Raw genomic sequence first — 27,906 nt, 5'->3', positions numbered from 1 at the left:
TGCTGTAGTTACATTGTAATTATTCAAATAAGTACTGAGTACTATTATTAATTAACTACATGTACTTACTATTGAGTTACGGTTAGGGTTAGTTACTTGTAGTTATGCATAATTTACTGTTATTACTATAGTAAGTACATGTAATAACATGTAACTACAGCACTGTAAAATAAAGTGTTACCGTACTTTCTTGTAAAGGATGCATGTAATACATAAAATCTGAAGTGTCCCTTTTATAAATTACTTTTTTTTTTTAATACAGAGCAAAAGGTACCGCCAAGCTTTGACTTGGCTCTTAAACCAGTGACTGTGACTGAGGGTGAGACACTTACCCTCAGCTGCCATGTACGTGGATCTCCTCCTATAAAGATTCAGTGGATGAAAGACAGACAGGATCTTTCTTCGTCCGCAAAAACTAAGATCACATTCGTTGATGGCACTGCCACATTGGAGATGATCCGTGTATCTAAGACAGATTCTGGAGATTATCTCTGCAAAGCAACTAATGAGGCTGGTAGTGAGTTCTGCAAGTCTAAAGTCACTATCAAAGGTATTTTCTTAAGTGTGTGAGGAACATAATGGGTTTATCATTCTTGGTAATTCTTTGGCTGCTTTTATATTTCTTTGTTTTGTCTTTTTTGTTCTTTACTTTATCCTAACCCTTTCATTCTGTTGGCTGTTTGCCAATATTAGAATCTTCTAGTATTAATCTTTCATTAATTTATTTCTGTCTTCTGTTTTTTTCTTGACTTGATAACAGATTACTTTTATAAGGCCAAGTATATGCTTGTTGCTTACAAACTGGCTCAGTGATTGTTTTGGCAAAATCCGCTTCTTTGCAAATGTTTCATTGCCATTCGTATTCTTTCTGCTGCTGTGCTTTATGAAAAAGTTAAACAGGTCTTGAGTTTCTGTTGTCTAAAATGATTTAACCCTGGTTCTTGAATATCTTTAGCTAAAATGTATTTATCTCACTGCAAAATTTCATTAAAAGTTTCAGAAAAACCAGGAGCTCCTGCCCCGGCACAGGCGGTGCCTTCACCACCACAAGCAGTTAAAAAGTTGGACAACTTGTTCTTTATTGAGGAGCCAAAGAGTGTCCATATCGTTGAGAGTAAGTGACACTCCTTTTCCTTTTTTTATGGGTGGACTATATTGAAATTTAGAAGAAAGTGTTATTGATGCTTTGTGTGATTTATGTTTTTACAGAAGGTACAGCTACCTTTATTGCTAAAGTTGGTGGTGACCCCATTCCCAATGTGAAATGGATGAAGGGCAAATGGAGGCAGATGACTCATGGTGGTCGCATCAGTATTGAACAAAAGGGCCAAGAGGCCAAGATGGAGATCAGAGAGGTGACCAAATCTGACTCTGGCCAGTACAGATGTGTTGCTTCAAACAAACATGGAGAAATTGAGTGCAGCACAGACTTGAATGTTGATGAGAAGAGAGAGACAACTTTAGAAGTGGTCAAACTGAAGAAGTAAGTGTGTGTCAAATTGCAAACAATTTTCATGGACATTAATTACAGACGTTTTAATTTAAATTAAATTACTAAATTAATGGCTAAATGCTTATTATTTTTGTTAATGATAAATTGTAATTATAAAAATAACTCATAATATAACTATTAAAGCTGCACCATTTGTGCCTACATATGAGCAGTACTTGAGTTCCAGTTGACCCCCACCTTTCTGAAACACTTGTTTAATATGATAACTAATAAACTATACAAGATTGCCTAAGTTTAGTTATTTATTTCTTTTTTTAACAGGACTCCATCAAAGCAGAAAAGCCCTAAAGAGGACAAGGATATTGACATTGTTGAATTGCTTAGAAATGTTGATCCCAAGGAGTATGAGAAATATGCTCGCATGTATGGCATCACAGACTACCGGGGCCTCCTTCAAGCTATTGAGTTTCTGAAGAGAGAAAAAGAACAAGAAAGTGGAAGACCAGTAAGTTTGAGTCAGATAACAGTACAACAGCCTCAGTTCATTTGGATGATAAGACCAAGACCAAGTTTCTGTATCAATTTATGATACAGTGCCTAATTATCTCCCTGACATGTGTCTTTCCAAATAAAGTGCACTGCAACCTTCAGCATTTATCAAAAATTTCAATTGAATCATGGTAATACTCATTTTAATTGATGAATCTTAATAGTTTAGCTAAAATTTACCTACTCACAGAACATGGTTAAGGAATGCTTTAAGTGACACCTTTCAGGAACTCAACTTTCAAGCCATGATTGAAAGTAAATTATATTAATTGTTTCACTGCTTGGCTTTATTACATTACAGGAAGTGGAACGTGGTGCAAGAGAGTCTGAGGAAGATTTGGCTAAACTTGTTGCTGATTTGCAAAAGAGGATGGAACAAACAGAGGTTTGAAATCTACTTGTGTTATTTTTATTAAAGGTGCCCAAGAACGTCTTTTTAAAAGATGTAATATAAGTCTAAGGTGTCCCCTGAATGTGTCTGTGAAGTTTCAGCTCAAAATACCCCATAGATTTTTTTTAATTCATTTTTTTAACTGCCTATTTTGGGGCATCATTAACTATGCACCAATATATAGGTTGCGGCCCCTTTAATTCTCGTGCTCCCCCGCCCCCGGAGCTTGCGCTTGCCTTGAACAGCATAAACACAGTTCACACAGCTAATATAACCCTCAAAATGGATCTTTACAAAGTGTTCGTCATGCAGCATGTCTAATCGCATAAGTATTGTATTTATTTGGATGTTTACATTTGATTCTGAATGAGTTTGATAGTATGCTCTGTGGCTAAAGCTAACATTACACACTGTTGGAGAGATTTATAAAGAATGAAGTTGTGTTTATGAATTATACAAACTGCAAATGTTTAATAATGAAAATAGCGACGGCTCTTGTCTCTGTGAATACAGTAAGAAACGATGGTAACTTTAACCACATTTAACAGTACATTAGCAACATGCTAACAAAACACTTAGAAAGATAATTTACAAATATCACTAAAAATATCATGTAATCATGGATCATGTCAGTTATTATCGCTCCATCTGCCATTTTTCGCTATTGTTCTTGCTTGCTTACCTAGTCTGATGATTCTGCTGTGCACATCCAGACGTTCTGCCCTTGTCTAATGGCTTGAACATGGGCTGGCATATGCAAATATTGGGGGGCGTACATATTAATGATCCCGACTGTTGCGTCACAGTTGGTGTTATGTTGAGATTCGCCTGTTCTTCGGAGGTCTTTTAAACAAATGAGATTTATATAAGAAGGTGGAAACAATGGAGTTTGAAACTCAGTGTATGTCTATTCCATGTACTGAACTCTTGTTATTCAACTATGCCAAGGTAAATTCAATATTTAATTCTAGGGCACCTTTAAAGCTGCTGTCCACGATTTTTGGCCCTCTAGCGGTTAATAAACAGAACTGCACGCGTCTTGCAGAGGAACATTCTAGCCGGAGCTACTTTTCTCCGTGTATGTCTATGGCGAGTCACGCAGTTATTGTGTTACTCTGCGGCGAGTCCTACCAATCTGGTCTGAAATAGTATGAATATAAACACTTATTATAAGTGTACCATAATGATTCAGGATAAGACAAAAACACGGTTTGGAAAATGGATTCATGTTGTATATTCTCATTATATAATTTATGTAAATTTTTAACACAAAAAAGTTGCGGACTGCAGCTTTAAGTATATTAAATCAAAAAGTTCTTCCAGACAAAAAAAAATAAACCAAAAAAAAAAAAAAAGACTTGTTTCACAACAAGCTCTTGCAACGTTGGCAACTAGGGCATTACCTATAATTTCCCACTTTTCTAAATGCGACTTTGGTTTGTGACCAAATACTGTGTTTAAATACTTTTTGGGGCTACTGTATGTCATTTACGGAGTTTTAATGTGTACTTTTGTTTTCTATTCAGCCTGTCACTGTGGTACGCGATATCACAGACCAGACAACTGCTGTTAAGAAGGAAGCTGTGTTTGAATGTGAAATTAAGATTAACTACCCCGAAATCACACTGTCCTGGTACAAAGGAACCCAAAAACTTGACAGTGGTGACAAGTATGACATCAAAATTGTGGGTGATCGTCACATCTTAAAAATCAAGGATTGCCAGACAAGAGATGAAGGCAATTATCGTATTGTGTGTGGCCCACATATCTCCAGTGCCAAACTGACAGTGATGGGTATGTAGCAACATCATTTGAGTCTCCTTTTAATGAATGCTAAACTATATAACTATATCTTATACTGTATGTTTTTACAATATTGACCCTTATTCTTTCTGCAGATGCTGAAGTGGAACAGCGAATGCAGGATGTGGCTGGTAAGGAAGGACAGACTTGTACATTGACATGCCAGTTCTCTGTACCTAATGTAAAAACCCAGTGGTTTAAAAATGGGAAGCTTTTAGAGCCTCATAGCAGATATACATTTGCTGTGGCCAATTACACTCAGAAGCTCTCAATCAAAGATGCTAGACTTGAAGACCAAGGAGAATATACCTGCAAATATAAAAATCTTGAAACGACTGCAAATCTTTGGATTGAAGGTTTGTATAGATTCACTGAGCTGTCAGACTTATGATTTCTTTAAATTATGCCATCTACTAACCTCTTCTGTCATCATCTATGACTACTACTTCTTCACCTCTTATGGAAAAACTCTTCTTATTTTAAATGCCAGGGATATTTTGTTTTCACATTTTCCTGGCTTTCTTTAATAGCAAATCTTAACAGACTTTATTAGACAGAATAAAAAACGTTCCAAATCAGATTCAGTCCTAATCATCCACCTTGCGTTATTTTTTCTAGCTGAGCAAATACATTTCACCAAACGCATCCAGAACATTGTGGTGCGAGAACATCAATCCGCCACTTTTGAGTGTGAGGTGTCTTTCGACAATGCTATTGTAACATGGTATAAGGACACTTGGGAGCTTAAAGAGAGCCCCAAATATACCTTTCAAAGTGAAGGCCGACGCCACTTCATGATCATCCGCAACGTTACCTCTGCCGATGAAGGTTTGTGGAGTTCCAGTGCGAGACCTTTTTCGTTTTAATAATATTAAATAAGAAGGCTCATTTAACCAAATCAATAATCCTTTAGGCGTGTACTCGGTCATTGTCAGATTGGAGCCCAGGGGTGAGGCTAAAAGTACAGCTGAGCTTTACCTGACAGGCAAAGGTCGGTACAGCTGTCGTGCTCCAGCATTTACTTAACTAACAATCTCTAGAATATCAAGGCCCCTTACATTTATTTTTTCTATTTTTTTTCTCAGAAATTGAAATAGAAAGTGTACCTTATGGTAAGTATGTGACATTTTAAGTTTTTGTGACATTTAAGTAACTAAGTGCACATTGACAGATTTCACAAAGTCTATTAATTAATATAAGTAAATTTAAGAATGTTAAATAACACTCACACAGACATCCCAGATACATCAATACAAGTGCCTGAGACATCTGCATTAACCATTGAAGGTAAGGTTGGGATTTTGTGTAAAATGAATTCTAAAAATACATAAATCCTTATCCTTAAAATAAGAGACAGTTACTCACACACTTATTGTTTTCAAAAAGCTGAATCTTCCATGGAATATTACCATTATGAAGAAAAAATGGAAATACAAGGTAAACTGCATTATTATAAGAAAACTAAAGAAAACTAAAACTAACTTTTTCACATCATCCTTTTCATATAGTATCATTCATTAAAATGGACAAAAATCACTTCAATTAACTTCCTTTTCATCAATTAACCATCCATCTGTTCAACAACAAAAAACAAAAAATTCGAAAGAATAACACGATTGTATGAGTTTTGTTTTGTCTGTTCCCCAACATCTTGCGTGGAATAACCAAATAACATCAATATTTTAAGTATTCGTCTTTGGACACGTGTAACAACTTTTTACTATTCACCAGAGTATGTGAGCTGGACAGAGGAGAGTGTTGTAGAGGAAATATCAGTCACAGGTATTACTGAGAGCTTTTGGGTCACCATAATGTCCTAACCCTCTTTCCACTTTTGTTTGCTCATATAATGTTATATCTATGTGTCGTATGTATTTCTGTCATTCGTATAATGTTTGTATCTTCCTTTGTCTTCACCATGCCTTCACAATGTACTATATCATTAAGTTGTACTGTATGTGTTGTTGTTTGTTGTTATACATTTATCAGTTTGACTTTGTTAATATGTGTAACTTTACCAACTTATATCTTTTAATATCTTTTGTTAAGATTTTGTGTTGTCAAATGTTTCTCCAATGCCAATTATTATGGTGATTATGCCAATTATTCTAAGGACTTTCTTTGTCTCATCAGCCCCAAGGGTCCCGATCGAAGAGGAGGTCAGTAGGAAAATCGTGGGAATGAGAGAGGAGGCTCGAACGACAGGTACTGAAAGAGAAAACTGCTCACTGCTTTACTAATTTTTTGGCAAACACACTTACATTATCTTCTTATCTGTCATGTTTATGAGTTTATAAATTTGTGTTGACTTTCACGTCCTTAGTTGTGTATGTCGTGTCATCAATGTTGTGTGCTGTCAGTGTTTGTGATATTTGCTTCTGTGACAGCTGCAAATTAATAAACAATTTTAGTATCATAATAAGTATTAAAATAACATTTGCATAAAACTTTAAATTTTGCATTACATATTTTTTGCTTTTTGAATGTTTTCTTAATTTCAGTAATTCTTTTAAGCTTGTGTGGATGTGTCAGTTCGTCCATGTGTGTAAATGTTTTCTCGTTTATTCTTGTCCTGTATCTCATGCATGCTCGCTCTCAAAGCTGATATTATAGAGTATTTGTTCTTAATATTCTCAAAGAATTCGAGGAACCTGAGCCATCTAAACCTGTGGAGCTAAAACCTGAAGTACCTGTGGAAGGTATGCAAATATCTGTCCAATGTGCTCCAGTGTTTTAAATAATTTTTGTTTGTCTAAAGAGTACTTTATAAACTTTCTTCTAATTCTGTCTGTGATGTGAATATTCTGCTGTTGTTGTTTTTTTTGTCTAATTGAATATTCTTACAATGTTTGTAAAATTTTTGTCCAAAAAGCCAAAAAGCCTGTTGAAGAAATAGTCACTGCAGTTACAGTGCCAGAGCCAATTGAGCGCCCCAGAGCAAAAGGTATGGAATGAACACATGCCATTATTTCCTGTTCTGTCACATTAACTGGTAATTAATGTGTGCATAAACACCTCTTAAGCTGATCAAGTCCTTTTTTACATCCTCTTGTGAATGTAGGCATTTTTGCTTTATTGTTTGTTTATGTATGTTGATACATCAAATTTTTGTGACCCTCTTAATTCTGTCTTTTCTTGTCTTATGTTTGGTATCTTTATTGATGTCAAGTCTACTTGTTCTTAATTTTATTGTATGCAAATGGCAAATCTTGTGTCTGTCCATTTTTATTTATCTTGTTGTCTTTTTCTCTGTTTGAGATATGATTTTAACTGCTTCACACTGCTGTTTTCATTCATATCTTAACTCTTCTGAAACTCTGCAAATGTACTAATGCCAAAAATGTGTGTTATATGAAGAAGTGCCACAGCCAGCAGCACCTGTAGCTCCTGTGGCTCCTGCTCCTAAACCTGAAGAGCCTAAAGCTGCACCAGTAGCTGAGCCCAAACCAGAACCAAAGCCCAAGCCAGAGCCAGAGCCTGAGCCTACACCTGTGAAGAAGCCCGAGACACCCCCAGCTAAAGGTACTGTTAATTGCTTATGTTTCATGTTATGTGGGATTCTTGTCTACGAACGTTTCATTATCCCGCCTTTGTTGTTACAGTTGTCCAGCTTCCATTAGGAAGTGCATTAAATGTGACATTGTGTGTTCTTTGACATGTGCTTGTAAACAAATCATTGCATGTTCTTTAAAGTGCTTGTGGAGGAAAAGAAACCAAAACCCCTAATTCAAGAACCAATTAAGAAAGTGCCAGCTAAACCTGATGAAGTCATTGCAGTTCCCATTGAAGAACCTCCAAAGAAAGGTATTGAGTCACTTTGTTTTCTTTTGTATGTGTGGCCTTTATTAACTAGCCACATTCTTATGAGGAGCACATGACACTGGCTGTTGTTTGTCAATGTCTTTGTCCTGCAATATTATTGTTTTTTGATGTACATTTATTGTTATTTACTGTTAATTGCGTCTTGTCCAGCTTCCATTAGGAAGCATGTTTTATGTGACACTGTTTGTTTTTTGACATGTACTTATGAAAATGAATCTTTAAACAATACAATGCATGTCCTTTAAAGTGCTTGTGGAGGAAAAGAAACCAAAACCCCCAATTCAAGAACCAATTAAGAAACTGCCAGCTAAACCTGATGAAGCCATTGCAGTTCCCATTGAAGAACCTCCAAAGAAAGGTATTGCGTCCCGTTTTCTTTTGTATGTGTGGTCTTTATTAACTAGCCACACTCTTATGAGGGACACATGACTTACAGTGACTTTTGTTTATGCCAGTGTTTTTGTCCTGCAATATTTTTGTTTTTTGATGTACACTTATTGTTATTTACTGTTCATTGCTTCTTGTCCAGCTTCCATTAGGAAGCACGTTCTGTGTGACACTGTGTGTTCTTTGACATGTACTTATGAAAATGAATCTTTAAACAATACAATGCATGTCCTTTAAAGTTCTTGTGGAGGAAAAGAAACCAAAACCACCAATTCAAGAACCAATTAAGAAATTGCCAGCTAAACCTGATGAAGCCATTGCGGTTCCAATTGAAGAACCTCCAAAGAAAGGTATTGCGTCACTTTTTCTTTTGTATGTGTGGTCTTTATTAACTATCCACACTTCTATGAGGGACACATGACTTACAGTGACTTTTGTTTATGCCAGTGTCTTTGTCCTGCAATATTTTTGTTTTTTGATGTACACTTATTGTTATTTACTGTTCATTGCTTCTTGTCCAGCTTCCATTAGGAAGCATGTTCTGTGTGACACTGTGTGTTCTTTGACATGTACTTATGAAAATGAATCTTTAAACAATACATTGCATGCACTTTAAAGTTCTTGTGGAGGAAAAGAAACCAAAGCCACCAATTGAAGAACCGCTAAAGAAATTGCCAGCTAAACCTGATGAAGCCATTGCAGTTCCAATTGAAGAACCTCCAAAGAAAGGTATAGACTTACCTTTTGTATGCAGGACTGTTTTCTGTTGTACAGTATGTGTGTTTCTTTATTAACTTGCCACACTCTTAAGAGGTACACATAACCTTACTGTGGCTTTTGTTTGTTATTGTCTTTGTCCTGCAATATTATTTTATTTCACTTATTATTGCATATTGTTCATTGGTAATGCTTTGTTTTGTGAGTTTCATTTTTTATGGGCTTTTCATGTACCCGTATTTATTGTTGCAATTGTCCAGCTTCCGTTAGGAAGCGTATGTGACACTGTGTTTTTTATGTTTTATACTTAATCTTAAAACAATACAATGCATGTTCTTTAAAGTTCTTGTTGAAGAAAAGAAACCAAAACCAACAATTCAAGAACCACCAATGAAAGTGCCACCTAAACCTGACCAAGCCATTGCAGTAGAAGAACCGCCAAAGAAAGGTATAGACATAGAGGTTTTGTATGTAGGGATATTTTCTGTTGTATTTGTCATTCTTAAAACAATACAATGCATGCTCTTTAAAGTTCTTGTTGAAGAAAAGAAACCAAAACCAACAATTCAAGAACCACCAAAGAAAGTGCCACCTAAACCTGACCAAGCCATTGCAGTAGAAGAACCTCCAAAGAAAGGTATAGACATAGAGGTTTTGTATATAAGGATATTTTCTGTTGTATTTGTCATTCTTAAAACAATACAATGCATGTTCTTTAAAGTTCTTGTTGAAGAAAAGAAACCAAAACCAACAATTCAAGAACCAACAAAGAAAGTGCCTGTCCAAGCCATTGCAGTAGAAGAACCCCCAAAGAAAGGTATAGACATATACTGTAGGTTTTGTATGTAGGGATATTTTCTGTTGTATGTTTCTTTATTAACTTGCCACACTCTTATGAAGAACACATGACTCACACTGGGCTTTATGGGGTTTATGCCATTGTCTTTGTCCTGCAATATATATATTCTTATTTTTAGCTTCTACCATATCTTTTACATCTTATGTCTTGATTTCTTATGTATCTTAAGTCTTGTATATTTAGATGCATTCATATCTACCTAAATTTTCTTTCGCTCATCTTGTCTCACTCTTAAAACAGTGCGATTTAAAGCATTGTTCTTACCTTGAATATTCTTTCTAAGTGCAAGAACCTTCCAAGAAGCCAGAGGCCCCTCTGATATTGGCTCCACAGAGAGAAGACTTAATTGAAGAAAAACTGCCTAAAAAAGAGACTATTTCTATTCCTAAAACGCAGGAAATTGTACCTCAAAGGACAGAGGTTTCTCTTCCTGCTAAACAGAAAGAGGAAATGTTACCCAAAAAGAAAGATGTTACAGCAAGAAAGGATGAGGAGGTCCCACCTCCGTTTAAAAAGGATGAGGAAATTGTACCTAAAAAGAAAGAGGTCCCACTTCCTTTTAAAATGGATGAAGAAATTATACCTAAAAAGAAAGAGGTCCCTCTTCCTGCTAAACAGGATGAGGAAATATTACCTAAAAAGAAAGAGGTTCCTCTTCCTCTTAAAAAGGATGAAATTGTATATCAAAAGAAAGATGTTCAGCTTCCTGTTAAAGAGGAAGAGTCAATTGAACCTACAAAGAAAGAGGTCACTCTTCCTCCTAAAAAGGATGAGGCAATTGAACCTAAAAAGAAAGAGGTTCCTCTTCCTCCTAAAAAGGATGAGAAAATATTGCCTATAAAGAAAGAGGTTCCTCTTCCTCCTAAAAAGGATGAGGCAGTTGAACCTGAAAAGAAAGAGGTCCCTCTTCCTCCTAAAAAGGATGGAATTGTACCTCAAACAAAAGAGGTTCCTCTTCCTCTTAAAAAGGATAAGGCAATTGAACCTAAAATTAAAGAGGTTCCTCCTCTTCCAAAAAAGGATGAAATTGTATCTCAAGAGAAAGAAGTTCCTAAAAAAGATGTGCCTCAGATTATGGCTCATAAGAAAGAGATATTTCCTACACAAATTTCAGAGAAGAAAGAAGAAAAAGAAATGTTCCTCCTAGAAGAAATTACACGTCTACAGAAGGATGTGATACTTTCCGAACAAGTTTCAGAGAAGAAAGAAGAAAGAGAAGAGATTTTCTTTAGAGAGGAAATTACACATATACAGAAGGAGGTATCCTTTATACCAAAACTGGAAGAGAAAGAAGAAATTTTGCCTAAAAAGAAGGAAGTAGTTGCTGTCACTAAAAAAGAAGAGGTCATAATGCCTCATAAGAAAGAAGTTCCTGTTCCTGCTGAAAAGGATGAAGAAATTGTACCCCAAAAGAAAGAGGTGACCCCTACAAAAGGTACAATGATACAGTATCAGATAACATCTTTTTATCTTATTCTTTATTTTCCTGTCTTAAAAAACAATTTTCTTTGAAAACATATCTTGAACTATATTATTGTACTAATTTCTTACTGTCTGTGTAGTCCTATATGTTTGTCTCTTGTCCTTTTCCTGTTTGTTTGTATTCTTCATTAACCTCTTACCACTCGCTAGAGTGATCTCTTGATCTTATAGTTATGAACTTTCACTTACAAATTTCTTAAAACTGTGCTAACTGAGAATTAAATACTCTCTTAAATTGTTTACGATTCAACACGGACCAAATCTTCAAAAGAAGAACTGCAAAGAAAGCCGGATACAATTCTTTTTCCACCAAAGAAATATGAGAAGACTGAAGGTACACAAATCAAGCACCACTGGATTCTTTGTAATCTTTCTTCTTTTTAACATCTTTTTTTTCTCTTGAATGTCATCTTTGTCTTCATAATCTGTTTAAATCCAATGGGGTATACTAAGAATGGCAATCTTTAATGTCTTTCAAGTGTGTGAAACCAAACCCCAAAATGTACAAACTGCACAAACACCACAGATCATTAAGATTTTAGAGGAGTTGCACCCTGTTAAAAGTACAGATTATAAAAATCACTACAAGAGAATTTGTGTAAATAATAGTATTAATTTTTCCATATTCAACTTTTACTGAAATTATTTTTCAGCAAAAAGACACACGAAATTCTGACTTTTTTTGTATGAAGCATACCCCTTTACCAGATATATGAATCATCTCCATTTCAAATATATTGTCTTTCAATTCTTCACAATTCTTCACCACATCCAAGATCTTCAAGAATCCACTTCTGTTCTGAGGAAGGATGAAGTCACTCCATCAGACAGAATTGAAAAGAAGACAATGCGGATAGAAGAAACTTCTAAAGAGGATGTCTCTCATCAAAAACCTGTATCGCATGCAGAAATACTGTATGATGGAAAAAAGAGCACAGAAATTGACAGTTTACAAATTTTAAAACTGGAGGATTCTTCAAAAGAAAGTATATTGTCTTCAGAAGAATTTAGGATGAGTGAAACATTTTCTGGTGAAAAGCCATCTAGAGCACTTATAATGACAGGTAAGATAATAATAATAATAATAATAATAATAAATAAAACAGTGCTTACATTATGATTTCAAAATTGTGGATATATGATCACTGAGAGTTTAGAGGAATTGTACCTTTTATAAGATGCAATCCCTCTAAACTCTCAGTGATCAGAAATCTCCAATGTCAAAATAATGAAATAAGAAGAGTTGTTTCAAAGCTAGAGACAACATTAATCTTCCACATTCTCCTTTTACAGAAGCTATTTTTCAACATTATTCTTTTGAAGTGCAAGAACCTTCTAAAAAGCCAGAGGTTGCTCAGTCATTGGCTACTGAGGGAGGAGATTTAATTAGGGACATAGGTTATAAGAAACCAGTTGCTACAAATAGTAAATTGGAAGATATAGAAGGCAAAGTAGATCAAAAAAGAGAGACTGATGCTGGTCCCCAAAAAAAGAAAATCGCAGACAAACTTAATAAAAAAGATATTGTTGGTCCTAAAAAGGAAGAAATTCAAAAGAAAAAGTTTGCTGCTTCTCCTAAAAAGGATGAGGTTTCTCTTCCTCTCAGAAAAGATGAAGAAATAGCAGTCCAAAACAACAAGGTTGATTTTTCTAACAGAAAAGATGAGGAAATATTACCTAAAAAGGAAGAGCTTCCTCCTAAAAAGGAAGATGAAATTGTTCTTCAAAAGAAAGAGGTTCTTTCTGCTAAACAGGAAGAGGAAATGTTACCTAAAAAGAAAGCCATTCCTTCCAGAATGGATGAGAAAATTGTATTTGAAAAGAAAGAGATTGTTCTTCCATCCAGAAATGAAGATGAAATTGCTCTTCAAAAGAAAGAGGCTTCTCTTCCTGCTAAACAGGATGAGGAAATGTTACCTAAAAAGAAAGATGTTTCTCCCAGAAAGGATGAAGAATCCTTGCCTCTTCCTCCTAAAAAGAAAGATGAAATTGTATCTAAAAAAAGAGATGTTCTTCTTCCCCATAAAATGGAAGAGGAAATTGCACTTCAAAAGAAAGAGGTTCCTCTTCCTGCTAAACAGGATGAGAAAATGTTACCTAAAGAGAAATATATTCCTCCCATAATGGATAAGGACATTGTATTTGAAAAGAAAGAGATGGTTCTGCCTCCCAAAAAGGATGAGGAAATATTGCCTAAAAAGAAAGAATTTCCTCTTCCTCTTATAAAGGACGATGATATTGTATCTAAAAGGAAGGTGGTGCTTCCCCCTCCCAGGGAAGAAGCGGAAATATTACTGAAAAAGAAAGAGGTTCCTCTTCCTGGTAAAAAGGATGAGAAAACAGTAACTCAAATTGAAGCTCCCACACTGACAGCAGAAGTAATAGTTCCACCAAAAAGGAAGCAGGCTAAAACTGCTCCTAAAACAGAAGAAACTATACCTCAGACAAAAGAGATAATGCCCACACAAATTTCAAAAGAGAAAGAAGAATTAACACTTAAAAGAACAGAAGTTGCTCCCTTTCTTGATAGGGAAGAAATTACATGTCTACAGAAGGAAGTGTCCCACATAATTAAACTGGAAGAGAAAGAAGATGCTTTGCCAAAAAAGCAGATTGTTACATTTCCTAAAATAGAAGAAATTGTGCAGAAAAAGAAAAATGGCTTTTCTGAGCCTAAACCACAGGAGAAAGATGTTGAGCCTAAAAAGAAGGAAATGGTTGCTATCACTAAAAGAGCAGATGCTATAGTACCTCAAAAGAAAGAGGTGACCCCTACAAAAGGTATAATGACATCAGACAACATCTTGTGTTGTATATTTCTCTTAATTTCTTAGAAATTAACTTCTTTGAACTTCTTTCTTATACTGAGTGTTTATATGTCTGTGTGCTCTTGTGTGTCACTTGTCTGTTGTAATCAATATTTATTGACACAAAAAGAAATTTTCTTGCAATTGCATCAAGTTGGATACTGCCAGAGGACAAACAACACAAAACATTCAGAAGATTTATTTATTTATTTTTGCTCTCTGACTAACCTCTTCTTTGTCCCGCCTTTAAGTCATAAATAATGTTATGACCTCTGATCTTTAAGTTTGTGTGTTCGTCATTTTCCCCGTTTTGTGTGTAAAAACCTTTTATGTTATGTTTGAGTCTAATGGTAAAATGGCTAAAATTGGGTTTGGGTTTATAATGTAACATTTTATTTGTGATGTAAAGTGGCAGAACCAGAGAAGAAACCACCTCTAGAAAAGATACCATCTCCAGAGAAGACACCCGTTTCTGTGAAAGAAGTGGCACCCCCAAAAGGTATAATGGGGATTCTTCAACAAACTCTTTTTATGTCATACTAAATTTTATGTTTCAGTTTGTCAAATTATTGTTGTCTCTTTTCATTGTTTGTCCTGTTTTTGTCAAGTCAAGTCCTTCATAACTTGATGTACTCAGTTTTATTATTTGTTCATCGTAACTTCATAATTTTTCTCATCATAACACATTCAAATTTGTAATTTTCACAGTTGAAAAGAAACCATCTCCAGAACCTGAAAAAAAGAAAGAAACTTTGCCCGAGCCTAAGGCAAAGACAGTTTCCCCAGAAGGTACTTTTTTGTTTGATATGTTTGTGATATGTTTTGTCTAACAACAATATGTGTTTCTTTTGTGTATTTTAACCTCAATAGAGGGCCTTAACATATTGTACATTTGCTTTTATGTTCTGTATAATTTGTGCTTTGTGTGTGTTGCAAGTCTCAAACAGTCTTAATTATAAAAAGTTCATGCTTAGTGAACCACTCTTACTTAGTAAGAGTCTAAGTAAATAGTCTTTAATTTTATCACAATTTTGTGTGGTTAAGACACAATCTCTTTGGGATGCTTAAAACATGTTCTGTGAAATCTATGTGAATGCATGTCGTCGTCGTCGTCGTCGTCGTTGTTGTTGTTGTTTGCATGAGTTCTTCTTAATATTGACTAACTTCCACAGCAAATATCTTCATATTTTCTCAAAATACTTAAAATATAAGCTGTGATATCTCCACATATCTCACATCCCTATGACCTGCTCATCTTGATTGTTCACTTATTCCTTTCTTGTATAACTTGTAAAATGTTAATCTATAACGCTTCATATACAGTACTGTCATGAGAATATGTTGCACATCACAACTAAAATGGCTGATTCATTATTTTAACATACGCATATAGAGTATATTTAAGCAGAGCATTTTTATGTGTTGTATGTCATGCTTGTAATATCTGTGTGTCTGTTTCTTATCCTCGATAGAGGTTTGAAATACTTTGTTCTTTCATCACATTATTATCTTAAATGTCTTTCGACTTAAATTGACATCAAACAACATGCTTTATTTTAAGTTAAAGAGGTCGATAAGAAGCCTGAAGATAAACTCATCCCTAAGCCCAAGGAAGAGAAGACAATTCCAACAAAAGGTATTATGGTAACCACAAGTCCACATCCCTGTAATGTGCTGTGAAGGAATGTCTAGTTCAGAAATCTCATCATGTCTTTAATATTCCTTTTGAAGTACCTACACCTAAAGAACCAGAGAAACCAAAGCCTGCTCCAAAGGAAGAACCAGTGGAAGGTACCGAAACAGAAACCCTGCTTCATAAATACTCCCACTGTTTATAATATATCTTTAGATTGTTAATAAACGGTAGGTCACAATCTGCTTCTCAATGTAAAAACTTTGTAACATGTGCCGCAATGTCTGTCATGTTGTGTTTTCTGTGTGTTTCTCTTTATTTGTAAGCTATTAAGTGAATGCACTTGATAGCATTCCCATTCCACTTAATAAAGAAAGATGTCTTCTTTAGCAGGTTAACTTACAACCAATGAAAATGCACTCCTTTATTTAATTTAGACACTTTTCTTTTCACTAGATAAGAAATATTGTTATTATAACTTGTTTTAACTTTTTGTGACTACATTTCTAAATCAGATGGTGAAAAAGGACCAGTTTCTGCACCTGGACCAGGAAAGAAAGGTAAGAGCATTTTAAAAATTAAAATCATAAAACGTAAAATATTTTCTCGCAGGTGGTTGAGCCATTTCAGAATAGTTGTTCTTTCTAATTGTGCTTGTGATGTTATTTTGAATTTTGTTATGTGTATTGAAATGTTGTATGTTGTCAGTTCCACTTTTGTCACTTTGTCTGTTATTTATTGTGTCCTTTAGTCTTGTATTATGTTTTGTCTTGTCATGGTTTGTTGTACTTGGAGACCAAGGGTTGTCAATGTGTTAAATGTGCTGTTGTTGGTTGTTTGTATGTATCGTTCACTTTATAATCCAATACATTTCCAAATCTAAAGGAAAAGTTCTTAAACTAAAGGAAAACGAGGGAAGATTTGAAATTCCTACCTTGAAGAAAGCTGCAAGGGTATCCAAAGATAAAGATGAAGATCAAGAAACGGTCAAACTGAAGAAAGTGCCCAAACCACAAGAGGAGGAATATAAAGAAGGCCCAAAAGTGTATGCTGAGGCTCACACTGAAGTTATCATAACTGAAAGTTATGAGGCAGAAATGCATTTTGAGACTTATGAAACTACCAAGAGAGTTGAGAAAATCCAACCAGAGGTAGACAAAAAGAGACCTGTTGAACCTGATCAAGTATCACCTCAGATAAAACCAGAAAGCGTAGAAGAAGAAAAAGCAAAGAAGACAAAAATAGGAAAGGTTCCAAAAAAAGATACACCAGAGGAGCCTGGCTTAGCACTGAAAAAGGTTAAAAAGTTACCGTTAGACACAAAAGAACAAGAGTCTGTAAAATTAAAGCCATTTGAGAAACCTGTAAAACCACCAGCTGAAACTGAAAAAGACACTAAAAAGGATGAAAAAGGAAGAGAACCTATAACGTTTGACAGAAGTAGAGAACCACTTACTTTTCAGAAAGGAGAGCGACCTGAAAAGGATGAGAAGCCAAAAGAACTTGATGTCCTCACGAAAAAAGAAGAGCCCTCTGTTCCTGATAAAAAGGAGCCAGATGAAGTTGCTGTTAAAGCTGTAACCAGACCTCCAAAAGATGAAGCACCTTCAGAGCCAACAGAGAAATTATTTAAAGGTAAAGGTAAAATTCCATCTAAAGATCAGGAGCCTGAGAAGGTTCAACTAAAACCATTTACAAAGAAACCTTCAGCTGGATCACCAAAAGAAAAGGAGGTTCCAGAGCCAAAAGAACAAAAACCAATTGAGTTGTCACCACTTAGTAGAGCACCAAAAGATGACATTAAAAAAGAACCAAGTATTCCACCAAAAAGAGTTGACAGTCAAGAAACTCCAGACAAAGGTAAAGAGGTTCAGAAGATACCAACTATAGTACCCGTAGAAGACAAAAAGACGCTGCCTAAAAAAGTTACCCCGGTAAAGGAGATTACACCAAAGGAAGACGAGAAGAAGCCTATAGTCACCAAAAAGGGTATTTTACCCAAAGAGGCTGAGAAGAAAGAAGAAATAATTCTAAAACCAGTAGAGCGTGCAAAGGGTGGTGTAGAGCCTGAAAAGATTCCTTCGCCCAAGGTTGAGAAACCAAAACCATCTGAATCAGTTCCTGTGGCGAGGAAGCCTAGTGAGGATTTGGCAAAGAAGCCTAAGAAAGTTTCACCTAAAGACTCAATTGAAGCTGTTGTCTTGAAAAAAGTACCTTCGAAGATTTCACCTGAGGAGGACAAATATGAAGAAACTCCTCCGATTTCTGAAGTAGAGGAGATTCCAGTCCTAAAGGAGTTGTCTCCCGGAGCTGTACAGTTAAGAAAAGTGTCAACTCAGATTGAGGAAGAAGTATTTGAACAAGAGTTTGAGGGTGAATTTGAAGCTGAAGCTGAAGATGAAGACGAAGCATGGGGATGGGATGTTGTTTCTCAAGACAGTTATGGCTCAGAAGGGTCTGAAGAAAGATATTTGGAGGAAGGAGCACTTGAGACTCCTGGGATGCCAGGGGGTAGACGAGGTGAGAGGGTGGCTGTGAACTACACCAATGAATGCCTCATTTTCCATGCTATGGAAACCAGCCCCCTATTTATTTTTTTCCCAGATAATTTCCATGTCTACATCCATGTCCATCCACATAAAACTGCTAAATCTTGTCTGCCGCCTTCTTCATCTTCTTCAGTCTTCATTGTGGCATGTGTGTTGTATTTTAATGTCTTTTCATCTTGTTTGTTGTTTATGTGTGTGTCTTCATTGATCTATGAAATATAACCATTGGTGGTAGGAACAGTCATTCGATTTGGATCATAACTTGTGGATCTAACTTCCCATTAATTGGAAGCATTATTTTATCATCTTCATGACCCTTCATTCCCTATGTTTAACATTTTCCCTTTTGTCTCTAATTGTTTTTTCATTACTTGATATTTTAATAAAATTTTCCATGTTCATGAATTGGAAATAATTGACTTTTGTTTGCTCAGAGGGAAAGCCTAAAGAGGAAGCTGGAAGAGGCAGAGGCTTGAAACGTATGTTTATTTATTAAATTGCTTTTATTTTTTTCCCTTAGCCATTTTAAACCATTTATATATTCACTCATGACAGCTCTGGAAGGAATTTATCTGTATGAAATGGTCTTACTAAGCATTTCTTTGAGTGTAAAGTTTTAGTTTAATTAATCCTATTTTTACATTACAGCAAGACAAACTCCTTCTCCTGGTGATGCTGGAAGGGGTAGAGGCCTGAAGCCTGGTGCTGGTGGTGACAAACCTCCAGCAGATTCATCATTTGGTTTCCAGCTCAAACCGGTCCCCTTGAAGTTTGTGAAGGAGCTCAAAGATATTGTGTTGCAGGAGGCTGAGTCAATTGGCTCCTCGGCTGTATTTGAGTGCCAGGTTTCTCCCTCTACTGCTATCACCACCTGGATGAAGGATGGAAGCAATCTAAGGGAGAGTCCAAAGCACAAATTCACATCTGATGGCAAAGACCGCAAACTGCAAATCATTGATGTACAGCTTTCAGACACTGGAGAGTACACGTGTGTTGCAAAGCTTGGCAACAAGGAGAAGACCTCAACAGCTAAACTTATTGTTGAAGGTAGTGCAATGATTATGAGTAAAAATATGAATATACTGTCATAATCTTATTTAAAAGATGTATATAAAAATATTACCACATGAATTGAGATCATCTTCTCTTTATTTATTTTTGTTTGATAGAGTTGCCAGTGAAGTTCACAAAGACTCTTGAGGAGGAAATGTCTGTGATTAAGGGACAGCCAATGTACCTGACCTGTGAGTTGAGCAAGGACAGGGACGTGGTCTGGAAGAAGAATGGAAAAGAGCTCAAGGAAATTGCTGGCAAAATTCAAATCAATGTAATTGGACTGCAGCGCTCTGTGACGATCCACGACACAAATGATGATGATGCTGGTGTTTACACTTGCGAGTGCGAGGACATCAAGACACAAGCCAATGTCAAAGTCATTGGTATGCATATGATCATCTTTATAGTTATTTACTTTAGTAATTAATAGTTCTGTACCCAAAATGACTAAACTAAATATCTACCTTTGCAGAAATAATCAGAGATTGGTTGACAAAACCTTTGAGGGACCAGCATGTGAAACCAAAGGCTACTGCCACATTCAAGTGCGAACTGTACAAGGATACTCCCAACTGGAAGTGGTTCAAGGGAGATGAAGAAATTCCTACTGAACCTACAGATAAGATTGAAGTGAAAAAGGTTGGAAAAGATATGACGCTTACAATCAAGAATGCTCAACCTGATGATGTTGGAGAGTATGCCATAGAAGTTGAGGGCCGCAGATATGCAGCAAAACTCACTCTTGGAGGTGTGTTAGACAGTATTTTCATTTATTAACTTTTGCAGAATATTGTTTTTGTATTCCCTTAAATACTGTTTTTTGTCTGTTAAAAATATAGAGCGTGAAGCTGAGATCTTGAAGCCTCTTGCTAGTGTGGAGGTGGTTGAGAAAGGGGAGGCCAGCTTTGATACTGCAATTTCAGAAGAAGATGTGCCTGGAGAATGGAAACTGAGAGGGCAGGTTCTGACAAGATCACCGGTAAGATATAATTATATATATATAACTGAAGAGGTTGCATCAGTTTATTTTAAACAAGTAATTCTATCATTTTTCATCCTCAGACTTGTGATATCAGAGCAGAGGGAAATAAAAGATTCCTCACACTGAAAAATGTTCAACTTGACCAGGCTGGAGAAGTCTCTTACCAAGCTTTGAATGCCATTACCAGTGCAATGCTAACTGTCAAAGGTATGTTGATGAGAATAAAATGCATGTCCGAACAAGAAATGCAGTATTTATAAACTGAAGAGGGTAAAAAATAACTATTTTGTGATAACTATTATTCACACCCATAGAAATTGAAATGGACTTCACAGTCCCATTGAAGGATGTTACTGTGCATGAAAAGAAACAGGCAAAGTTTGAGTGCACAATCACGAAAGATGTGCCTAAAGTCATGTGGTTGAGAGGATCTGATATAGTAACATCAGACCAAAAATATGATATCATTGATGATGGAAAGAAACACATGTTGGTCATAAACCACTGTGAATTTGAGGATGAGGGAGAATACACTATTGAGGTGCTGGGTAAAACATCAACAGCCAAACTGACAGTTGAGGGTAAGTTTTTATTGAAGCAATATTTCAGTCACTATAGGGTTCTGTGAAAAATGTGTTTTGTTCACAAAATCACCAAGCTAAAATGGTTTTGCAATGGACTAACACATTATAGGTATGCGGCTGAAATTCATCTCACCAATAACGGATCAAACTGTTAAGGAAGGTAAAACGGCTCGGTTTGAGTTTGAACTGTCCCATGACAATGTACCAGTGACATGGTACAAAAATGAAACAAAACTGCATCCAAGCAGAACTATACTTACGCATGTTGATGGAAAGAAACATATACTAGAAATCAAGGATGTTACTCTAGATGATACTTGCCAAATAAAAGCAGAGGCTAAAGGATTGTCAACAGCAGCAAACCTGACAGTGCTAGGTAACTTTTTATACTTCTTTTTTTTATGATGATGATGGTGGTGGTGGTGAAATACGTGGTAAATAAATTAACTTTTGAACATTAACTTGTTGCTGTATGAGCTGCAGCTTATTTGAACATGAATAAAACGTTTTATTCCACAAACTGCATTACAGGTTTTCTCAACTTTTTTTACTTATTACATTTTATTTACTTTAATATAGAGGGAGATGCCTACTTCACAGTTAAACTGCAAGATTACACTGCAGTTGAGAAAGATGAGGTCAATCTTGACTGTGAGCTCAGCAAAGACGTTCCTGTGAAGTGGTTCCACAATGAGACTGAAATTAAAGCCTCCAAGATGATTACCATGAAAGTTGATGGCAAACGAAGAATCCTAAACATCAAAAAAATCGAGGACAAAGACAAAGGGTTATATGTTTGTGACTGTGGAACAGACAAAACTTCAGCCACTATGAACATTGAAGGTCAGTGTTCAAGTTTATGGTCATAAAATGTAAATGTCAATACTTTTTTTGCTCTAAATTGCCCTACAAAAATGTATCTCAATCTATCTATCCATCCATCCCGCCATCCATCTATCTAATCAGCTCGTGACATCAAAGTGGTGCGACCCATGTATGGCGTTGAGCTCTTTGATGGTGAGACGGCTCGTTTTGAGGTGGAAATCTCTGAAGATGATGTCCATGGCCAATGGAAACTGCAAGGAGAAGTCCTCACTACATCACCTGTAAGGCTACTGAAGCTATTTGAAATGGTGACAAATGTAACATTTGTATGAGCGGCTTAATTGTATTTTTGTCTTTGTTGAAACAGGATGTTGAAATCATTGAAGATGGTGCTAAGCACATCTTAACTTTGTACAACTGCAAAGTGTCCCAGTCTGGAGAGGTTACATTCCAGGGTGCCAATGCAAAATGCTCTGCCAATCTAAAAGTGAAAGGTACATCATGCCTAAATTTTATGTAGCCATTGTTTGATTCTAAAACTTTTTCCTGTGACCGGCAAACACTTATCCGTTGAATGAAAAGTTTGGAACGTCTCAGTTCTGGGGGAAACTTCAAACTGCCGATTACACTTTTAGGCTAGCTTGCTAAATACATACATACATACATACATAATTAAATTCTTTCATTTTTACTGATCCAACATTTTCCAGCTGTTTTGTTCTTAAGTTCTTTGAAATTAACTAGACTGCTGCTTACATACAGTATTGCAATATAAAAGTTATTGAAGTGAACTACAAAAACACTTAATTAAGTTAGTTTAGATACTCAGATAATCAGGCATGTTCTTTTTATATTTTTTGCAGAGCTTCCCATTACTTTTGTAACGCCTCTCGCTGATGTGCATGTGTATGAGAAAGATGAGGCAAGGTTTGAGTGTGAGATCTCAAGACCGCCAAAGAGCTTCCGTTGGTTGAAAGGATCTCAGGAGATTACAACTGATGATAAATTTGAGGTACTTCAGGAGGGCAAAAGACACATTCTGGTGGTCAAATCCGCTGCCTATGAGGATGAGGCTAAGTACATGTTTGAGGCTGAAGACAAGAGGACATCTGCCAAGCTTGTTATTCAGGGTAAGGCGGAGAAAATAAATACATTAATTTAAAAAAATGGTTATTTCATGTTTGTTTGTTGTTTTTTCATTTATTTGTTTTAAGTGGCAGATTGAATCATGTGCTTGCATATTTCCCCAGGCATCCGTCTTGAGTTTGTCAGACCCATTAAAGATGTCACCGTTAAGGAGCGTGAGACTGCAGAATTCAGCATTGAACTCTCTCATGAGAAGGTTCAAGTCACCTGGTACAAGAATGATGTGCGTTTGCATCCAAGCAAAGTGGTTCACATGTCCGATGATGGCAAAATCCATACTCTGTCCTTCAAAGAGGTGTCTATCGATGACACTTCTCTCATTAAAGCTGAGGCACTTGGAAAAACCTGTGAGGCAATGCTCACTGTACTTGGTAAGTGTTTAAAAATTTGTAGACACTTATTATATTACTTATAGTACTTATAATTGATTAAACTCAATTTCCTCTTGTATATCAACAGAGGGAGAAGCCTACTTTACCACCAAGTTGCAGGACTACACTGCAGTTGAGAAGGATGAGGTTGTCCTGATGTGCGAATTGAGCAAATCATCTGCTCAGGTGAAATGGTTCAAAGACGGCAAGGAGATCATTCCCTCTAAGAACGTCATCATCAAGGCTGATGGAAAGAAACGTATCCTGACAGTAAAGAAGGCAGAGAAGGCCAACATTGGCGATTACGTGTGTGACTGCGGCTCTGACAAAACAACAGCCAAGCTTAACATTGAAGGTACTTGTATTTGTATTGTTTTTTTTCCCCCATGTGTAGATTGATCGATTAAACTGAAAAAATCACCATGAGCTACTATAACCTAGTCTCTCCTCCTCTCCTTCTTTTTTCTCTGCAGAACGTGATATTAAGATCGTCCGTCCACTGTACAGTGTGGAGGTCACAGAGACAGAGACTGCTCGCTTTGAGACAGAAATCTCTGAGGAGGATGTTCATGGACACTGGAAACTCAAAGGAGATGCCCTGCACCAGTCACCGGTAATTTCTGTTGCTCCAAAACAGAAAAAAGAGTGATTTCTAAGTAGTACATTAGCATAACTTACAGATGCTTTTTTGGACAATCCTAATAATGAATTGTATTAAATGAATAGTTAATGCAAAAATGCTAATTTCATGTTGTTCTAAACTCAAATGAATTTTTCATAAATTTTGTTTAATTGTCTTTTTACAAATGCACCATAAAATTATTTTAATAAGTACTAATTGTGCACCATGTGTGATAAATAGATTGAAAAAAAAAACAAAAAAAACTCATTTGTGGCTTATAACGACATTTTCAATTTAGGGTGAGCTGTTCCTTTAAGAGCTTACAATTGGGCTAAATTGTGCAATTATTTATTTATTTATTTATTTTTAATTGTGAATTTTTCTCTTTGCTAAAATGATCTTTCAAACATGCTTTTCATTTCATTCATCAGGACTGTGAAATTAAGGAGGAAGGCACCAAGCACATGCTTATCCTTTACAATGTCCGCATGGATATGGCTGGTGGTGTAGACTTCAGTGCTGCTAATGCTAAATCAAGGGCTCAGCTCAGAGTTAAAGGTGAGAGTGATGAATATGATTCCTTCTTTGCATATTTAGGATAAGCCAGAGAAATTGTATATCAGTAGACAGACCAGAAACAATTTGTTGTGAGTCACAAAGATAGATGAAATGTGTTGCTTTGGAATACAGTATGTGAATTAAAGCCAGCTAAATTAGTTGGCCACTGCAGTTTATCATTAGCTCATAAATTACTCTGACAGTTGTCATGTAGTGATAACAAGGTGTGAAGAGCAATTATGGCAGGGATTAATGTTTTACAGTTAGGTTTGGCAGCCAAACATTTTTTTTATTAGTTTTTTAATACTCTTGCTTTAGAAACAAGCATGGGACACTGTTATGACATGCCACCCCTAAACCAAGATGTGTGATTTATTTTTTGGTCTATTATAATTTCACATAACACATAACATTCTCCTTTTCCTGGAAAATTCCAGCAGGTTGATTGACAGTAACAGATTTCCGAGCAGGGTGTCATTACAGGGGTGGGCTAGCAGCCAATCAGATGTTGCGGTTATTTTAGAATCTGCATGCCATATCTAGAGAGGCTCTGTCAGTGATTGGCAGAGGCTTAACAGACCTACCTCCCCATTTTTTTCTGACCATATACATCTTAAGGAAACTCAATATGTAAATGAGGTAGGCCCCCAACGCAAGTCCCTGTCTTGCTGAATCCCACTTGTCCTGGAGGCTTACGGGCTCCAGAGCAGTGGCCTGTTGTCAGCGGGAAAGCGTTATGTGGATTTGTAGTTAAGGGATTTAACAGTGTCTCTTGGAACTTGGAGGTGACTAACAATGTCTTCTCCTGAATCCAAAGCACGAGTGATAGGCCTGTTGAGGCCTCTCAAGGATGTAACAGTAACAGCAGGAGAGACTGCAACCTTTGACTGCGAGCTGTCTTATGAGGGCATACCTGTGGAATGGTTCCTTGGGGGTACAAAGTTGGAACCAAGTGACAGAGTAAGTGTGCATGTTATTCTGTGTAAATGGCATGTCTCATTTGTGGTGTCACTTTATTGTTTATGCAATAACTGAATCATAGATGGATTAATCAATTCAAGATGGTCGCTCAGACCCTTTAGGTGATACACGGCAAATGGGATACCAGTACAGGAAAATCTAAGATTAAACTTGTTTTGAATAGACAATTATTATTATTATTATTTTCTACATATTGCATGATGCTTCTTTACATTTGTCAGTTAAATGCTTTCCTCATATAAGGACCTGGGGGATCAGGATACCAGTTGAGCATTTGATCCGGGTTTTGAGATACACAGGGCTATTCTGCTCTGCAAGCGTTCCTCTGGTTATTTTTAACTGCTTTAAGACTCTATGTGCCGTGGCAGGTGGCAAGAGGCCTTTTTTTTTACAGACAGCTTATATAAACACGTAGCAATGTATGTATTTATTTATGTGTTTTATTAGAAGCATTTAAATGTGTTTTTCATGTCATTTGCAATGTGTGTGAGTTAGGTCTTCAGTAATGGCCCTTGGATTTATTTATTTTTTTTTGTATAAAAACTTCTTCTTTTTTTAACTTTTATCTTACTGGGTGTTGTGTAGCAAATGGTTTTGGTAAAAGGCCATACATTTTGGTGACAACAGCTGTGATTCAAGATCTGTTTATATTCCTGAAATGTTTGTTTGAGAACTTGATTCTTAGTACTAATGAACCGTAATTCTACCAGTTGTGTTTATTTTTGGACAGATAGATCTTTTGATTTCAGTGTATGTACTTTCTAACTACTGCAATGTATTCAGGAAAGCATTTGGTATTAGGTTTACAAATATACATGGATTTTATTTTATTAATTATTATTGTGCAATTATTATTATTATTATTACAAAAAGACATTATAATGTTGTTTTAACAGCATGAAAAGTATTTAATATACATTTGAAAGTTTATAGAAATGGTACTGAACAATTAAAAAAGAAAAAAAGATTTAGCTGCAGAATGCTTGAATTGATGATTTAGGACTGTTATGTTCATTTGTAAATTTTTATTTTTAATAATGAATTAAGGATCATGTTAATTGTAAACAAATCATATACAGCAGTTTTTTCAGTTTATCTTTTCATTCAGCTAATTTAGCCTTATTTGAAGTTACACAAGTCAAATGTAAGTGTGTCTAAATTGGCTCTCAGGGCTCATATTTGGGGCAGTAGAAGTAGAGGTGTGAAACTGAGAACAGTTCCTAGTGCTCAGCTGCTGATGTCTATTGCAGAGGGGCAGTAAATAGCCTTCCCCCCCCTTGACACGGCAAAGGGGCCTGATTTATCAATTGGTTTGATTTGCACAGGTGGTGACCCGGGCAGAAGGCAGAACTCACACGCTGACCCTTAGGGATGTGAAGCTGACAGAGGCAGGAGAAGTAAAACTCACTGCAAAAGATTTCCTGACACAGGCTCAACTCATTGTAAATGGTGGGTGCCATTTGCTCACTATAAAATGCAAATTTAATTGCACCCTCTTGCTAACAAGCATCACACATATTTTTAAATCAGCCTGACCTGCTCACACATTCAGGGATAAGTAAATATAGTAAATCTAGTGTTGTAATTGTATTGGTACTGTGCTGGTAATTATTAGTGCTCTTATTGGAGCTCAGGTGCTTGTCACCAACACAAAACACTTTTAAACGCTTGAAAGTGTCTTTTATTTTTTAAAAGAAAGATATATAATAAGTCTATCTTAAAATATTAGCACTGGAAATTATAACGGTATTGTTAAAACAGTGAATTGCAATAAAACATAAATTAATTTGCTTTACAGAGCCTCCGGTTGAATTTACCAAACCTCTGGAGGACCAGACCGTGGAAGAGGAAGCCACTGCTGAACTAGAGTGCGAAGTCTCCAAAGAAAAAGCAGAGGTCAGGTGGTTTAGAGATGGACAAGAAATTCGCAAAACCAAGAAGTATGACATGGTTGCTGATGGTCGTAAAAGAAAACTTATTATCCATGACTGCACACTTGATGACTCAAAGACATATACCTGTGATGCTAAACAGTTCAAGACTTCAGCTTTCTTAAATGTTGAACGTAAGTCAACCAGAATGATAAGGAAAAAAATTAAATGGTACTTGTAACAAAAAAATAAAACACTGAATTTGATTACGTTTTGATTTTCAGCTCCACATGTTGAGTTCACAAAGCCACTCCATGATGTTGAGGTCAAAGAGAAGGAATCTGCCAGATTTGAATGTGAAGTGTCTCGTGAAAGTGCAAAGGTTTGTTGTCTAATATTATGTTTTTTTAATCACTTTAAGCTATAAGCTATTATTTAATTTTTTGACTATACAGAAA

At 36.1% G+C, this 27,906-nt stretch overlaps 2 protein-coding genes across 32 annotated transcripts in view; both read left to right on the top strand.

The window, feature by feature from the left end:
* Positions 1-27,906, top strand: part of ttn.2 (titin, tandem duplicate 2) — a 163,720-nt gene that overhangs the window by 51,502 nt on the left and 84,312 nt on the right. For 7 of the 31 annotated variants that reach the window (XM_048194404.1, XM_048194401.1, XM_048194418.1 and 4 more), the window contains 48 exons: positions 263-550; positions 995-1,114; positions 1,210-1,483; positions 1,775-1,958; positions 2,304-2,387; positions 3,920-4,187; positions 4,292-4,552; positions 4,815-5,024; positions 5,110-5,187; positions 5,282-5,308; positions 5,430-5,483; positions 5,583-5,633; positions 5,928-5,978; positions 6,330-6,401; positions 6,836-6,895; positions 7,069-7,140; positions 7,554-7,718; positions 7,890-8,000; positions 8,266-8,376; positions 8,645-8,755; positions 9,024-9,134; positions 9,466-9,759; positions 9,844-9,939; positions 14,680-14,769; positions 14,979-15,059; positions 15,832-15,906; positions 16,002-16,061; positions 16,419-16,463; positions 18,887-18,931; positions 19,101-19,499; positions 19,622-19,891; positions 19,981-20,256; positions 20,348-20,487; positions 20,571-20,697; positions 20,805-21,071; positions 21,184-21,450; positions 21,654-21,917; positions 22,041-22,180; positions 22,267-22,393; positions 22,763-23,029; positions 23,150-23,416; positions 23,505-23,771; positions 23,890-24,029; positions 24,470-24,596; positions 25,414-25,556; positions 26,903-27,026; positions 27,376-27,642; positions 27,733-27,830. In XM_048194404.1, coding sequence (XP_048050361.1) covers positions 263-550; positions 995-1,114; positions 1,210-1,483; positions 1,775-1,958; positions 2,304-2,387; positions 3,920-4,187; positions 4,292-4,552; positions 4,815-5,024; positions 5,110-5,187; positions 5,282-5,308; positions 5,430-5,483; positions 5,583-5,633; positions 5,928-5,978; positions 6,330-6,401; positions 6,836-6,895; positions 7,069-7,140; positions 7,554-7,718; positions 7,890-8,000; positions 8,266-8,376; positions 8,645-8,755; positions 9,024-9,134; positions 9,466-9,759; positions 9,844-9,939; positions 14,680-14,769; positions 14,979-15,059; positions 15,832-15,906; positions 16,002-16,061; positions 16,419-16,463; positions 18,887-18,931; positions 19,101-19,499; positions 19,622-19,891; positions 19,981-20,256; positions 20,348-20,487; positions 20,571-20,697; positions 20,805-21,071; positions 21,184-21,450; positions 21,654-21,917; positions 22,041-22,180; positions 22,267-22,393; positions 22,763-23,029; positions 23,150-23,416; positions 23,505-23,771; positions 23,890-24,029; positions 24,470-24,596; positions 25,414-25,556; positions 26,903-27,026; positions 27,376-27,642; positions 27,733-27,830 — 7,526 coding nt within the window. The remainder of the gene's footprint in view (positions 1-262; positions 551-994; positions 1,115-1,209; positions 1,484-1,774; positions 1,959-2,303; positions 2,388-3,919; positions 4,188-4,291; positions 4,553-4,814; positions 5,025-5,109; positions 5,188-5,281; positions 5,309-5,429; positions 5,484-5,582; positions 5,634-5,927; positions 5,979-6,329; positions 6,402-6,835; positions 6,896-7,068; positions 7,141-7,553; positions 7,719-7,889; positions 8,001-8,265; positions 8,377-8,644; positions 8,756-9,023; positions 9,135-9,465; positions 9,760-9,843; positions 9,940-14,679; positions 14,770-14,978; positions 15,060-15,831; positions 15,907-16,001; positions 16,062-16,418; positions 16,464-18,886; positions 18,932-19,100; positions 19,500-19,621; positions 19,892-19,980; positions 20,257-20,347; positions 20,488-20,570; positions 20,698-20,804; positions 21,072-21,183; positions 21,451-21,653; positions 21,918-22,040; positions 22,181-22,266; positions 22,394-22,762; positions 23,030-23,149; positions 23,417-23,504; positions 23,772-23,889; positions 24,030-24,469; positions 24,597-25,413; positions 25,557-26,902; positions 27,027-27,375; positions 27,643-27,732; positions 27,831-27,906) is intronic. The other 24 variants (XM_048194420.1, XM_048194397.1, XM_048194390.1 and 21 more) reach the window with 23 other exon arrangements.
* On the top strand, positions 16,471-18,930 carry LOC125270634 (titin-like). Its single transcript, XM_048194450.1, has one exon. The coding sequence runs from the start codon at positions 16,722-16,724 to the stop codon at positions 18,672-18,674; it is 1,953 nt and encodes a 650-aa protein (XP_048050407.1). The 5' UTR covers positions 16,471-16,721; the 3' UTR covers positions 18,675-18,930.

This window comes from Megalobrama amblycephala, linkage group LG6, assembly GCF_018812025.1.
Source record: "Megalobrama amblycephala isolate DHTTF-2021 linkage group LG6, ASM1881202v1, whole genome shotgun sequence".
NCBI lineage: Eukaryota > Metazoa > Chordata > Actinopteri > Cypriniformes > Xenocyprididae > Megalobrama > Megalobrama amblycephala.
Note: the sequence above shows the minus strand (reverse complement) of the source record. Positions and strands in the feature narration are given on the sequence as shown.

Bases quoted from the DNA above. Each gene is read 5' to 3' on its own strand.
- LOC125270634 (XM_048194450.1), top strand. From the start codon at position 16,722: ATGTGCTGTTGTTGGTTGTTTGTATGTATCGTTCACTTTATAATCCAA.